Source organism: Macaca mulatta, chromosome 7 (assembly GCF_049350105.2).
Source record: "Macaca mulatta isolate MMU2019108-1 chromosome 7, T2T-MMU8v2.0, whole genome shotgun sequence".
In the NCBI taxonomy this organism is placed as follows: Eukaryota; Metazoa; Chordata; class Mammalia; order Primates; family Cercopithecidae; genus Macaca; species Macaca mulatta.
In genome coordinates, this window is record NC_133412.1 from 48308015 (window position 1) to 48322703 (window position 14689).

The 14689-nt window shown below is 35.8% G+C and overlaps 1 protein-coding gene across 8 annotated transcripts in view; it reads right to left on the minus strand.

The window, feature by feature from the left end:
* The window catches only part of UACA (uveal autoantigen with coiled-coil domains and ankyrin repeats), a 101223-nt gene that overhangs the window by 32530 nt on the left and 54004 nt on the right, over positions 1-14689 (minus strand). For 2 of the 8 annotated variants that reach the window (XM_015142588.3, XM_001088091.5), the window contains exons 2-4: positions 8870-9003; positions 4036-4124; positions 313-377 (exon numbers count right to left, since the gene is read on the minus strand). Coding sequence is in view for 4 of the 8 variants with exons in the window: in XM_001088091.5 (XP_001088091.3) it covers positions 313-377; positions 4036-4124; positions 8870-9003 (288 nt within the window). In the remaining 4 variants the exon portion in view is untranslated. Of the gene's footprint in view, positions 1-312; positions 378-4035; positions 4125-8869; positions 9004-11198; positions 11923-14689 lie in introns of those variants that run through there. The other 6 variants (XM_077939641.1, XM_077939639.1, XM_001087966.4 and 3 more) reach the window with 5 other exon arrangements.

The window sequence follows — 14689 nt, forward strand, 5'->3', positions numbered from 1 at the left end:
GATCCTATGTTGTATTACTTTATCTTACACGATAGTCTAGACAACAGAAAATTCCAGCCTTCAGTTATGTCAACAGGAAGGTCAAGCCTTTGTTATTTATTTTTAATACACCGAGTTATGCAATTCACTTCCCTCAGAGTTTTTGTTCTTTATTGTTCACATTCCTTCACAAATGATGGAAAAAAATATGTAAGCTCATAGTCAAAGTTAGTTTACTATTCTCTTTGATCTAAAATTCCAGAAACACATTAAAAATACATCTATGATTTGTAGTCAAAATAATAAAGCTAAAGTATTAACCACTTCCACTACCTGTAGAAGTTTTTGTAGGCACAATGCATGTCCATACTTAGCAGCCAGGTGAAGAGCATTTCTCCCTATAAATAATTTAAGATACATGTGAAGGATTATTTTCTTCATATGTGAATTGAGGAGTTTTATAGAAATATGATTTGTGTTTTCCAAAACTAGTTGACAACATACTTAATCTGTAAGTATACTTTCAGTTTCCAAAGATGTTTCATCTAGTTTGATATTTTAGTAAGAGATGATATACGTACCAAAACAATGAATGTAGAAAGAAAAACTAATTATACAAATCTATAACAAGCAGGAACTTTGTTGTATTCACTACTATATCCCCAGCATGTAGAACAGTACCTAAAACACAGCAGGTAATTAAATACTGGCACAGAGAAAAGGGAAAGGAGAGAAAGACAATGAGTAAAGAAGATGGATAAAGAAATACCGAGATTTCACATTACATTTCCAAATAGGCAGTGCGGACACTGAAAATTGAGAAAGTTTAGAAGCGTAAGGCATAGAAAGGGTATTCCTTAACTGATTTTCATGCTTTGGCTAAAATTCAAAGTTTATTATGTAATTGTATCTCTGAAAATCAGACAGCTCGTTCAAATATAATTTGTATAAAACGTGCATTCTAAAGGAAATGCCAAAGGGGGTAGGGAGGAGAGTTATCAGGTAATCTGAAAGGTTAATTCTGAATACCAGAAAAGAAACTTGTAGGAAAGTTCTACCTCCAAACACTATTTTTGCTAATTATATTTCTTTTTCCAAACACCTCTTGGATGGTGAAAGATATAAGGATTTAACCAGACTATTCCAACTTCTAACATTTAATGCTCTTAATTTCCCTCTAATCTCACAAACTTCTTTTCTTTTCAATTTATCCTTTTAGAGACAAGGTTTCACTCTGTCATGCAGGCTAGTGTGCAGCCTCATAGCTCAGTGCAGCCTCGAATGCCTGGGCTCAAGCAATCCTCACAGCTCAGCCTCCAGAGTAACTGGGACTACAGGCTCATGCCACCATGTGCAGCTAATTTATTTTATTTTGTGTAGAGATAGGGTCTCACAGTATTGCCCAGACTGGTCTTGAACTCCTGGCCTCAAGCAATCCTGCTGCTTGAAGTGCTAGGATTACAAGCATGAGACATCACACCTGGCCACAAACTTCTTAAAATATAATTTGGGGGCCGGACACGGTGGCTCATACCTGTAATCCCAGTACTTTTGAGAGGCCTAGGCAGGTGGATTGCTTGAGCCTGGGAGTTTGAGACCAGCCTGGGCAACATAGTGAAACCCCATCTCTACAAAACACATAAAAATTAGTCAAGTGTGGTGATGTATTCCTGTAGTCCTAGCTACTTAGGAGGTTGAGGGCAGAGGATCACTTAAGTACAGGAGGTCAAGGTTGTAGTAGACATGATCATGCCACCACACTCTAGCCTAAATGACAAAGCGAAACCCTGTCAGAAAAAAACAAAAACGCCACAATTTGATTTCACAAGTAGACCTTTTTGCTAGAAAAGTAATTTATGTTTTATTCATCTTGGAGGGATAAATAAACTGGCTTTCAACTTTTTGGTCACTTCTGTGTAGCTGACTAACCAGGCTGCAGAACAAAATATAGTGAGTCCAAGTCTTTCAGGTTTTTCAGTAAGTACAGATATAATATATTCAACCATACCCAAACATCCTCTAATTACAAGTCGATCAGATGTGATCATTTCAAATTTCAGTTCGCTCCTGTTCATGAACAAGTGTCCTAGAAACATTTCACATTGTGAAAAGTGACTAAAATAACTGTCATTTACATGTGAAGTAAGAGATAGCATGGAGTGGAGATGGTAAGGTTAGGCACAGTGGCAAGAGTACCTGGTGTTCTACAAAATGGTACAGAAACTTGATCACATAAAAATGTCAGGTCAGGACTAAGGAAACACCAAATCTAGCCAGTTGAGATATGGCAGCAAAAAATCAAGGAAACATCAGATCTAAAGCATACCAACATAAATTACAATACAGGTGCATACCTGGTAAGACCTAAGTAACAAATATCTCAAAACTGCACTAATTTGAAATCTAGTCATTTTAAATACATTTATATATTAAACAGCACTTAAGATAATACACATAAAGATGTGTGTTCAAATTTAATTGCTGTAATGTCTGGATTATAACGGACATTACAGCAATTGAGAAAAGACTCTTGTATTCAATAAAGGACAACTCTAGAGACAAACGTAATAAAACATATCCAATGAAAATATAAATAGCAGCAAAAACAAAAGACAGGAAGAGTTAAACATGGTATGTTGGGGTACAATATATGAAATAATATCTGCTGAGCTTGGGAAAGCATTTGAGCTTGATCTGCAATGAAAGAAGGCAGGCAGAAGTCACTAGATTAGCCACTAGGCAAAATGTCCAGAGCAGAAAGAATACAGGCAAAAACAACAAAGACACTTGTTTGAATTGGAATCAGCATAATAAATAGTCTTAAGAGCTCTGAAAAGGCATGGTTAGTCCAAAATTTCTAAAAATAAATGTTCTTCTACATCAATGGAAAGCATATATAAGCAATAAACACATTTCTTTGTTCACTCAAAGGTAGCAGATAAATTGAATTTGGTCTTCTTAGAATCCGATGTATTCTTAATTAAAGATTTACCTCACTATTTCAATTATGATCTGTCTCCCTCTCCTTCCCTTCCATTTCTAAACACAATGCTGGGTAACAGTGATGTATTTATTTGCCCATACATGGAATCACAGGATAAAAAACTGTAAAAACTAACAAACAAAACCTTTTAGTTCTGAGTCAACTCCTGTATTTAACAGAAACACAAAGTAGAACTGCAAAGAACTAAGCTGTCAACAGTCCCAGAGAAGTGAGAATGTTTATCCTGATAGATAGGAAACTAGCACTCTCATGGAACAAAAGAGATAGTTATATTCAAATACTTAAAGGTCTACCTTTGATGTACAAACTTCTGTTGTAAGATTTTAAAGAACAGACAAAGGTACAAATAAGTGTAAGCAGAAAACTGAGTAAGAAATACATTTTGATTCTCTATAAAAAATGATTTTTTTATAAACATAGCTAGGTACAGAATGGGTTCCTTATGAGGCATAACGGTTAAGAATACAGATTCTGACTGCGACTTAGCTACTGAAGGGCCTTGGGCCAAGTTACTTAACAGCTCAGGGCCTCAGAACCTCTCTGGGTTGATGTGAGGATAAAATGAGTGGGTAAAGTGCTTAGAAGAATAGCTATTAAATGTTATATACACGTCAGCTATTCTCGTTATTATTGTTGTCCTTGATGATAATGCTGTTATGTGGCAGTTAGTTCTCCATCACAAGAAACATCCAACCAAATGCCAAATGACCTCACAATAGAAAGAATTCATTAATCAATAGTATATGAATATAAACTAAATGGCCCCTAATGGTTCTTCAAAATCTGAGATTTTAGGATCCTGTAACACTACTTGGACCTGCACTAGAATTCAGGTCTCCAGCTGCTCATCAATAAAGAAATCCTTTCTCCTAAATTCCCTATACTTGACCTATCCCACAATACCTCAGAAGTAAACTTTTTCTCAACTATTTAAAAACAGAAAATTGAGATGTCTCTCTTTAAATCACATTTAAGTCTGAATAAAAATGTTAGCAGTGGACAATGTTTGTTTTCGCTTTATGTTTTACAATTAACTACGGAGGTAAACATACCTGCAGTGTCGCTGGTTGTAATATCAACTCCATGTATAAGGATGGCATTTAAACACTCAAGATTTCCCTTTGAGGCCACAACATGGAAGCTAAACAACAACAACAAAAATTTGTTATGCTAAGGAAATGACCAAAGGTCACCTTAAATGTTACATTAATGTCACCCTTTATTCAACACACACTCACACACACAAAAAAAACACACAAACACACACGTTTTAAAGGCTACATTAGAACACCAATATATTTAATTAAAATTTTAAAAAGACACCTATCCTATTTACATAAGCAGCCAATACTTTCTAAAAATATCTGCTTAGAACCAATGAAATATACGAATGTGCAAAAGCCTTAATAAGAGAAAGTTTACACTATAATATCATTAACTCTAAAGTTTATAGCAAAAGCACTGCTGGTTGGATCTTAATAAATGCACTGAAAATGTTCTATCAGATTATTTTATTTAGTTTCAAATAGTTTCATTATTTTATTTAGTTTAGCAGAATGCTGAGGCCAAAGACAGATCCAAACACTTATCTCTTCTTTTTAGAATTATCAAACTAAACCTAAGAAAAGTCTTCAAAACAACAAGCTAAACTACCCTTAAAATCACAAAAGAATCAGCGCCTTCCTCCCAAACATTACCAACTAATTACCAACTACCAGTTAATTCTTCCTTCTGTTCAAACGCCTGGGCTTGTATGATTGGCTTAAGTTTCACATGAATGGGAATAATTGAATAAGTTTCCTAATAAGGCAAGTTAAAGTTAAAAAACTAACTTTAAGCTATCAAGTATTCAAAATGCTAGGTAACAATATTTTATTATTTATTTGATCATCTAATATTTTATTAATCAACAAACACAGAAATATTTTGTGTGCAGTGAGAACTGACATTCTGTGAATCTATGAATTATGCTGAGTTCAACAAAAAGAACTGCCACTGACATTGAATATTACTCTGCAAATCCAAACTGGTAAACACAATAGTTGTTGGCAAAGGATGTTGAACACAAGTAGAAATAGAACTGAAGCCTTAAGTAAGTGCAATAACCATTCTAAAGATGCCAGGAAACAAAAAATGCGAAAGTGCTCAGCAGGTGCCAGGATACAGATACACTGTTGAAGCCCACTCTCAGCAGAGGTCTTCCCTGACCACACACCATTAAAATTGTTTACATTTCCCCATTCACCAAAACGTTAGTACTCCTAGTTCCCCCAATGCCTGCCTTTATTATTCTATATAGGATTTAATATTTTGTAATAGAATAAATTCATTACTTTCTTTATAGTCTATCAATCTCTTCCCGCTCAACTCAATGAAAGCAGGGATTTTTGTCTAGTTTTGCTTCCTATTACATCCCCCAAACCAGTAACAGTGCCAGTCAAATGACAAACCCTCAAATATTTGAATAACTGCATGCTTGGAGACAAAATCTGATGATAGCTTACAAATTCATTTCCAGATATTACAAGACTCAGTCTTGCGAAGCTATTAGTATTACGATGGATATAAATGCAAACTATAGACCAAGCACTACCAAGTAAAGCAGGTTTGTGTACAATCTGAATTAGAAAGATGTTTCTGGTAAAAGAAATACAGTGGTCTTAAGAATCAGGTAAGTTCTCCTTCTACTAAATTAAATCGCTGTAAGGCTGAGTATCTCTGCCTTATAATCCCTCTGCCACAATGAAACTGGGAATTATACTATGCAATGCACCATAAGAACCTTTTGAAGAATGCTAATTTCCTTTAGCAAAGGTAGTCTCCCAACAATCTTAGAGATATCATTGTTTTTTTTTGTTTTTTTTTTTTTTGGTTTTTTTTTTTTTGAGACGGAGTCTCGCTCTGTAGTCCAGGCTGGAGTGCAGTGGCCGGATCTCAGCTCACTGCAAGCTCCGCCTCCCGGGTTCACGCCATTCTCCTGCCTCAGCCTCCCGTGTAGCTGGGACTACAGGCGCCGCCACCTCGCCCAGCTAATTTTTTTGTATTTTTAGTAGAGACGGGGTTTCACCGTGTTAGTCAGGATGGTCTTGATCTCCTGACCTCGTGATCCGCCCGTCTCGGCCTCCCAAAGTGCTGGGATTACAGGCGTGAGCCACCGCGCCCGGCCGAGATATCATTGTTTTGTTGTTTGCTTGTTTTCATTTCTTAGATCACAAAATGTGGAAGACCTCTTTCTTCAAAAGAGATCCACATTATAATGATGATGTACAAAAGGTCAGAAATCACAACAAATCTACAATGCATTAGTAATGCTGATGTGCTATAAATAGATGTGCTTTGGAAAGAAAATATATCAATCATTAAAACATATGCAAAGAATTGTATAGGAAATTTGAAAAATTGCTTTATAAAAATACTGTTTTGCAATTTAAAAAGCAACTCTTTTTTTCTTTTAAAAACATGACATGGACTTCTTCTATAACAAGAGATATATGTAACTTGGACAAACGTTACTACTGAGGACAACTAGAAAAGCTGCAAAAAATATGAGACATATGCTTAAAGGTGTCAGTGAGCTAACAAAATAGTAAAAAGTTACTAGGCCAGGATGCAAGGTAGGACGAAGGCCCAGAGAAGTGAGCTTAGTATTTGAGGTCACTTTTTCCCTGGGAACATTTGCTGATTCCAAAGTACTGAACAGCACTTTGACAGCCTTAACGAAATGGGGAGATACAAACTGGAGTCCACTGCTCTCCAAGTAGCAGTGGAATCCTTGGTGAACCTTCCCCATCTTGGATTGGGCCGTCGAAGGGCTGTACCTTAGGAGAGAGTCAAACAGGAAGAAAACAGATCCTTGCAGTAACTATGGCTAGGCTTCAAGTATTTTATTTTTGAAACCAAATTAAGCTCAAGAAGTATATGTTCTTTTGTCTTAAATTTAGAAATTTCAAAATTAAAAACAATCATTTGAAACAAATTGTTTTTGTAAATACAGAAAATATATTTGTAACATGTCCCACACTTGACTAAATACAACATGCTTTAATTAAGAATACAGTTTGCGTGTGAGTTTAAAAAAAGGGAAATACTTAATTCTACGAATGCTAGAAAGAATTCTACTCTCGGCCTGGTGCAGTGGCTCACGCCTGTAATCCCAGCACTTTGGGAGGCCAAGGTGGGCAGATCACCTGAGGTCGGGAGTTCAAGACCAGCCTGACCAATACGAAGAAACCCTGTCTCTGCTAAAAATACAAAATTAGCCAGGGGTGGTGGTGCATTCCTATAATCCCAGCTACTCGGGAGGCCGAGGCAGGAGAATCAACTGAACCCGGGAGGCAGAGGTTGCGGTGAGCCGAGATCGCGCCATAGCACTCCAGCTTGGGCAACAAGAGCAAAACTCCATCTCAGAAAAATAAAAAATAAATAAAAAATTTAAAAAAGTCTACTCTCTACAATGAAAACTTCAAGACTAACACTCCTCAAATATTTCAAAAACTAAAGTTCACAGTTCATAAAATTACACCATTATAACTGACTATTTAATGCCACTCAAAATTGAACCTTATATCAAAAACTCCAAACAAAAACTCAAGCCACCATTCACTCAAAACATTCAAAGTATGAATGGGCAGAATTGATTTCAGTGATGTAGGTTTCACTGAAAAGTTTCATCCCAAAAAAGATTCCCTTTATCTTTTATCATCTTAGCATTTGAGAAAAAAGAAACATGAAAAGCAATGTCACTTTTGGATATTAAATTTTCACAATTTATACTGTGAGCCCTATAAATAGCTTAAAATTCAGTAATGGGGCAAGATTCAAAATAACCAATGTTTCCATAACTATCAAACTGCTACTTGATAAAAGTGAAACATTATGAACTTGAAACTTTTCCAACTTTATTGCTCTTAAAAACTGCTTAATTTATAGTCCTGTTTTGTTATCTTTACTATATTTAATATCTAAGCATTCCAAGGCAGTGACCCACATCACACATTAACTATTCACTTCCTAATATTCATTTCTATATTTAGTATCTGGTTTCCAGTTATAATATTCTGAATAAATTCATGCAAGTATAAGACTGAGAAGAATTTTTAGGAAATGAGACTTTTCACCTCTAACTTTGGAAGGGTTCCTAGATAAGGTTTTAAATGCTATAAGTATAGAGGGTCATAACAGACACCAGATCTACCCTTTAACCCAACTGCTCCCCACCCACAACAAGAAAGGAAATAATGAAGATTTGAGACGAGGGGGAGAAGACAGACACAAGGTTCATAAGCATATATACAAGCCAGCAGTTCCCCATAGTAACAAAATAACAAAAAAAAAAAGGGTGGGATTATTACCTGTATCTCCCTAACCCACACTAGTTATTCTGCCTCCTTTCTGCTCTAAGCATTCTCATTTAAGTGAATTATCCAAGTATAAAAATGGATTGGGGGTTGGGAGAAAAGAGTGTAATTTACAGAACTCTTCAAAGACACAAAGCTTGGGTTCACATTCCAGCTCTGTGACTTTACCTGAAATGAGACCAAATTATTTAACCTCCGTAAACTTTTTCCCACTTCTTTTATCAGGCTGCTTCAAAGAGCAAATATGATAAGGAATACAAAAAGGCTTATAATGAAAATGCACCAAATAACCATAGGCTGTGGTTTGCCACCGGGTCTAAACAATTCTAGACCACTGGATAGTATTCTGGTGTTCTCTCTCTAGACTGGAAATCTTTTAAATTGAGAACAATTATTAGTTTGTTTGAAAGATTTTATAGTGCAGGTTTTGGCAGAATTTCTTAATAAGTTGATAACTACAATTCACAAGTTTCATTTGTATCCCAAGACAATTCCCTTCAGACACGCTTTTATCATCAATAATACTTACGCAGATCTGCCTTCCACATCTAGTTTGCCTGGATTGACCCCCTTTTTAGCAAGGATTGAGGACACTTTTTCTACATCCCCCCTTTCTGCTGCTTTCATCAATCGGTCATCATATTTATTCCAATCTGCTGCATGCTACAAAAATGAAAAAAAAAAAAGTAAATATGGCATACTACATTAGTTAAGATTTCCTAAAGAAAGGAAAAAAAAGAGAAAAGAAAGCAGTACTGCATAATACATAACTTATTTTCCAATTGCATTCCAAATTTCCTTCTCCCTTCTGTGCTAACTTCATTAGGAGAGCAGAGTTATAAAATCTGTGTATCTTAAACAAGATATACAAGACACAAGATATACAAGAAACATTTAAAATTATACTTTTGAGGGAAAGCATGTTTCTTTTGTTCTCTGCCCAGTTCTCTTTGCCTTTGAGGCAAAAAGGAAAATCAGTAACTACTGAACACCTACCCTGTACCAGGCACTAAGGTCCCAATCAACCCTAGTAAACTAAAATTATCATCTCCATTTAGCAGATAAGAAAAGCCAAGGCCCCAGAGACAGTAAATGTCTTAAGTGTTCAAGCCCGACCATGACTTTTATAGTTCCAAAATCAGTGTAGTTTTCCCACACCCTTTCAGATTTCAAATCACACTTTCAGATTTGGCTCTGGTTACATATCTCCTAGGACTCTTAGATGCAGTGGAATTCTACATACATTTTAAGAAACTACCCCCCCCAACACAGACATTTATTTAAAAAGTACTGTTGGAAATATATTTATGGAGGCAAATTAAATATACACACACATATTCTATACAGAAAGCAATTCATTATGTTTATATATTAGAATAAAATAAAACTTTTACATAGAAAAAGCTAAAAATGACAGACTCTAAAGTATTAACTGCTTAACATCTGAAAATACTAAGATCACAGCTTACTTTCATTTTCTCCCTTTTTACATTCCATATGTATTGTTTTTATAAAAAATAGATTTTTAATTTTAATAAAAATTCTGTGTATGTGTATTTAGAAGATTAAAGGTGAGGGTTTTAAGGAGGATGTCTCATATAACATACATTTTAATCATATCAAGGTTATCTCTAACTTTGATAAGCAAAAATACATTCAAGGTATTCTGAAGCCAATAACCTAGATCTTTTCTCAATAAGCATAAATGTCAGAACATAGAACTAAAATACATGTTAAACAGTTGATATTTTAGCCTTTTAAAATATTATACCAATTTACTAGTAAATTCTGTGCTAAATCTAGTATTATTTCTAGAACAAAAAAAGATCTGGGTATTTTTCACTTAACTTACAAAACAAATCCTATGGCCACAAATACCCTAACAAATATCTGAGAAAAAAACTGAATCACGTGTATATCCTCTAAATGTTTGATCAACATGATAATTTTATATCTACTATTCCCTATAAACCAAAAAAGAAAAGTAAAAAAAATCACCATCACTAATTTTCTTGTTAAACAAGTAATGTAAAATTAAATACTTGATGTAGAGAATGATTATGAAAAAAGACAAATACATTAAAATTTTAACTTACTCCTGTAATTTAATATTTTAATGGAACCTGGTTCAAGTACCTACACAGATTTTAGAATTGTCTCTAAATTAGTTAAATTTGGTGATGAACCCCCTTCCTCCTAACTTCAAAAGTTTAAACTGCCAACTTATAGAATAACCCTACCTATGGGCTCCATATCTAAGCTACATTTTACGTATCACCTTTCTTAAGCTTTAAAACAAAAACAAAACAGTTTACTGACTCCAATTTGGGGAGTGGTAGTGAACATAAGCTTACAAGACATTGTATTTTCAAATGTCTAAAGGATTAAATCACACTTAACACACAAATGCTTGTTCTAGATTTGATTAGTCTACCCTTACAATTAAAATAATCTCAAGTTTATTTCCAAGTAAACTTGCTGGTGGAAAAAAGAGCCATTTAAATCACCAAAAAGTTGTAAAAATTCAAAAATAAGGCTTTCTTTAAAGATAATTAAATGTGATTAAAGTCTCACATTATCATATGACTTTCAGTTCTATACCAAGTACCATTTTCAGCTGCGATTCACTGTCAGTTAACAGTAACACTGTACAATTATTAAGATTTTATCATGTGCTTTTTAAACCCAGAGAAAGAACTTTTGTTTTCTATTACTAACCCCAATCTGCTAATCAACTAAATCAAGAAGAAAAAAATAAAGCAAACCAAATTAATAAAACAGTAGTGCATTTTAAAAGAACACAGTTCAGAAAGCCTAACCAAGAATCTTTTGTTACACTAGACTACTGGGATACCTACTCTGTTCTTAGGAGCACAAGAAAACCAACAGTTCATCATAGACAGGATTTAGTTTCTTGTTGCTAATGGCAAACTACTTTGCATTAAGTTACAAATCTCTGTAAGCTCACAAAGCAAACCCTCAGACAAACTCCTGACAAGTGACTCAGTCCCTCACATACTGTGCTACACTTAGCTTGGATCTCTAACGATATTTTCTTCGTCTTCAGGATCCTTCTCCGCCTTCATAACGCTTGAATATTATCTTCCTTGCAATGCAGCACTTGATTAAGAGCAGCCCCAAGTCAGGTACAGTAACTGTCTATTTCTTATTTTTTAGAAGCTAGCTATCTTTCAAAGTTGTCCCTTTGAGGGACCCCACTGGAAAACTTGAACAGCGCTCTGCATCCTGCTGCCTCAACACTGCAACACAGACGCTGCAGTGCATGATAAAACTGTCCACATCCGAATTGTCCAGTAAACAGTGTGGAGCCCGTCTCCCATTGGTTGAGTTCTATTTTAGATTCCATAGGACTTGACAGCTGAATGATAGAAAGGAGCAGCTAAGAATATATTGTAAATGCATGCTTTTCCTCTGAGTAATAAATTTCAGGTCTACTGGGGAAAATGACTCAAACATATTGTAAAACATGCTTATTATATAAAAACAAATTGTGTGACATAATGACAACATTTTAAGAGACAAATTTGGTTATTCCTCAGAAAAATATTTAAAACCAGTTTCAGTCTTAGGATCATCTAACATGAAGTTATAATAGCCCTGACAAACTCTATTTTAAGCAAACGTGTCACATTTTAATTTAAGGAAACACACAGTAACACTTTCAAATTTTCTCCATTTTATTTTGTACCCCTATCAGTCTCATTCTGCATACAACCAGGTTTCAACTTACAACTGCTGCCAGTCTGTCTCCCAGCATGTTAAATGAGAAGAGCCAGAGGCACTGCCAAAACATTAAATAGAATACATCATGATGAATACTTTTCAACAAATTTTAAATTTAACTCAGTACTTTTAATTTCCAAGTTTAGCACCCTGCCTAATATGACAAGTAAATATTTTATCAGTGGAAAGTCAAATTACCTGGATTCACTGGATTAAAAAAAAAAAAAAAACTGGTTAAACACTAAAGGAGGCAAATACACATTAGACAACGAGCTAGACTATTAAAAAAAATCTCCATTTGGGGACAAACCAGGTAACTTCTCTGCATTCTCTATGATAGCATACTTGTATCAACATTTCTTACATTACCAAGGCCAGTGCAAGTTCAGGGTGGTTTTTTTGTGGTTGTTAGTGGTGGTGTTTTTTGTTTTTTGGTTTTTTTTAAACCATGTTCTCATTACCACAATAGCATGAGAATAATTTACACTTCCTCTAAAAAGACACATTTGGGAAAATTGTTTCATGGGAATGCAAAACATTCCAACACAAGTGTTTACAGGAAGGAGGGAGCTGCTATATTACAGATCATGCTGCCAGTTAAAAATTCTGCTATGTACTTCCACAAGAAATTCGTTTCCTACTAAATTTAAAACATTAGGCCCATATTCTAATTATAAAATATATAAGGGTCATATACCATATCTTATTTTTGAAACAATGATTGTTTTTTCCCCCCAAACCACAAGATATCACAATGGATTCATTTGGCTAAACCCAGAGACTCCGCCCAGTCTGTGTCACGTTCTTCTGAGGAAATCTGTGATAGAACTCAGACCCTGTCCTTTGGGTAACAAAGCAAGCACATTCTTTCTAGAAATAGGACAGCAAAGGCAAAGGAAGATGGAAAACAGGAACAAATAACTAAAGCCATATAAGGAGCTACCCACACTCAGGAGATAGAATTGTGTGTCCTAGTATTATGGACATCCTGAGCTGTCTGCCACCTCCCTAGCCTTTGTGGCGTAATCTTCTGTGCCTGCTCTCACACCTTCCTTCATAGCTATTTCCCAAGAGCCCTAGGCAAATTCCCACCTTTGCTGTCCCCTGTACCTGTAAGGTTCTTCCCTCCCCTACTTTCAGGTTCTTCTCCAATGTTACTTCCTTAGAGAGGGCTTCTCAGACCTCTGCATCTAAATGGCCCCCGGTCCCACTCTACCCCACCACTCTTTATCCTTGTGCCCTGTTTTACTTTTCTGCAGGGAGCTCATCAGTATCTGCCATTATATCAGATGTTTATCTGTTTATTAGCGTACTGTCTGTCTCCTCAGCTCCCCTCTAATTTGACTATATCTAAGGTTTCTTCTGTGTCTGGTTTGAAACTGTAAAACTAATTTTTCAATAAGTAATTTGGTAGCCAGTCACTAGATTCTCACCCATCTTAAGGACCAGAATCCACATCTGCTTCATGAATCCTTTTTCCTCTTGGACTAAATTGTTAAATAGGCTAGATCTGTAACACACATTTACCAGCAACATTGTTTCCCAGTAAACTATCCACATTCAGATAACAAATATCTATTGACCTGAGGTGAGGGCAGTTAGCCCATGAGTGGTTCAGTTGATTGCAACTGAGCAAACAGATCCTACTGCTCATGGTCAATAAAAGATCCTTCTTCACACTTACTCCTGCACATCCCACACTGCAAGTCTTTCTTTACCAGTCTACAAATCCCACTGAACTCCTCAAAAAGCATTTTAGTTAAAACACGCATTCTTCAGAATTTTGCCTGACTCAAAAGTCAGGCAAACCTGGGTTCAGAGTCCAGCTCTGCTACCTACCTGCTGTATACCAGTGGGATAATTTATTTACACTTTCTAGGCATCAGTGCCCTTAACTACAAAGCAAGGATAACAATAGAGAACCTATATGTGTAAAATCAAATAGCTAATAGATATGAATGATCTCAGCACCATGCATGGTAGATGTTTATGCCCAAAAATGGTAGGCACTGGCGATAGTCACAAGTGCTCCAGCTCCTGGTCAGTGTTACTGTTAAAAGAAAAACTTCAGCTGAATTAAATTTAAAGGAGTTTAATTGAGCAATGAACAATTCAGAAATCAGGTAGCCCACAGAATCACAGCAGATTCAGAGAGACCCCAGGGATGCCCTGTGGTCAGAACAAATTTATAGATTAAAAAGGGAAGTGATGTATAGAAATCAGAAGGGAGGTACAGAAATAGCTGGACTGGTTACAGGTTGGTGTTTGTCGTATTTGAATACAGTCTGAACACTCAGCAGTGTATGAGTGGTTGAAGTATGTGGCTGCTGGGATTGGCCAAGACTCAGCTATTGTTATGGGCACATACTCCTAAATTAGGTTTTCAATCTTGCCTACCGATTAAGTTAGATTATAGTTCATCTGCAAGGACTCAAATATAGAAGTACAGAGTCCTTCTCAGGCCATATTTAGTTTGCTTTAACATTACTAATCAGAAAAACACTCTTTAAAAAATTAATAAAGAAGTGGCCAGGTGCAGTGGCTCACGTCTGTAATCCCAGAACTTTGAGAGGCCAAGAGGCGGATCACCTGAGGTCAGGAGTTC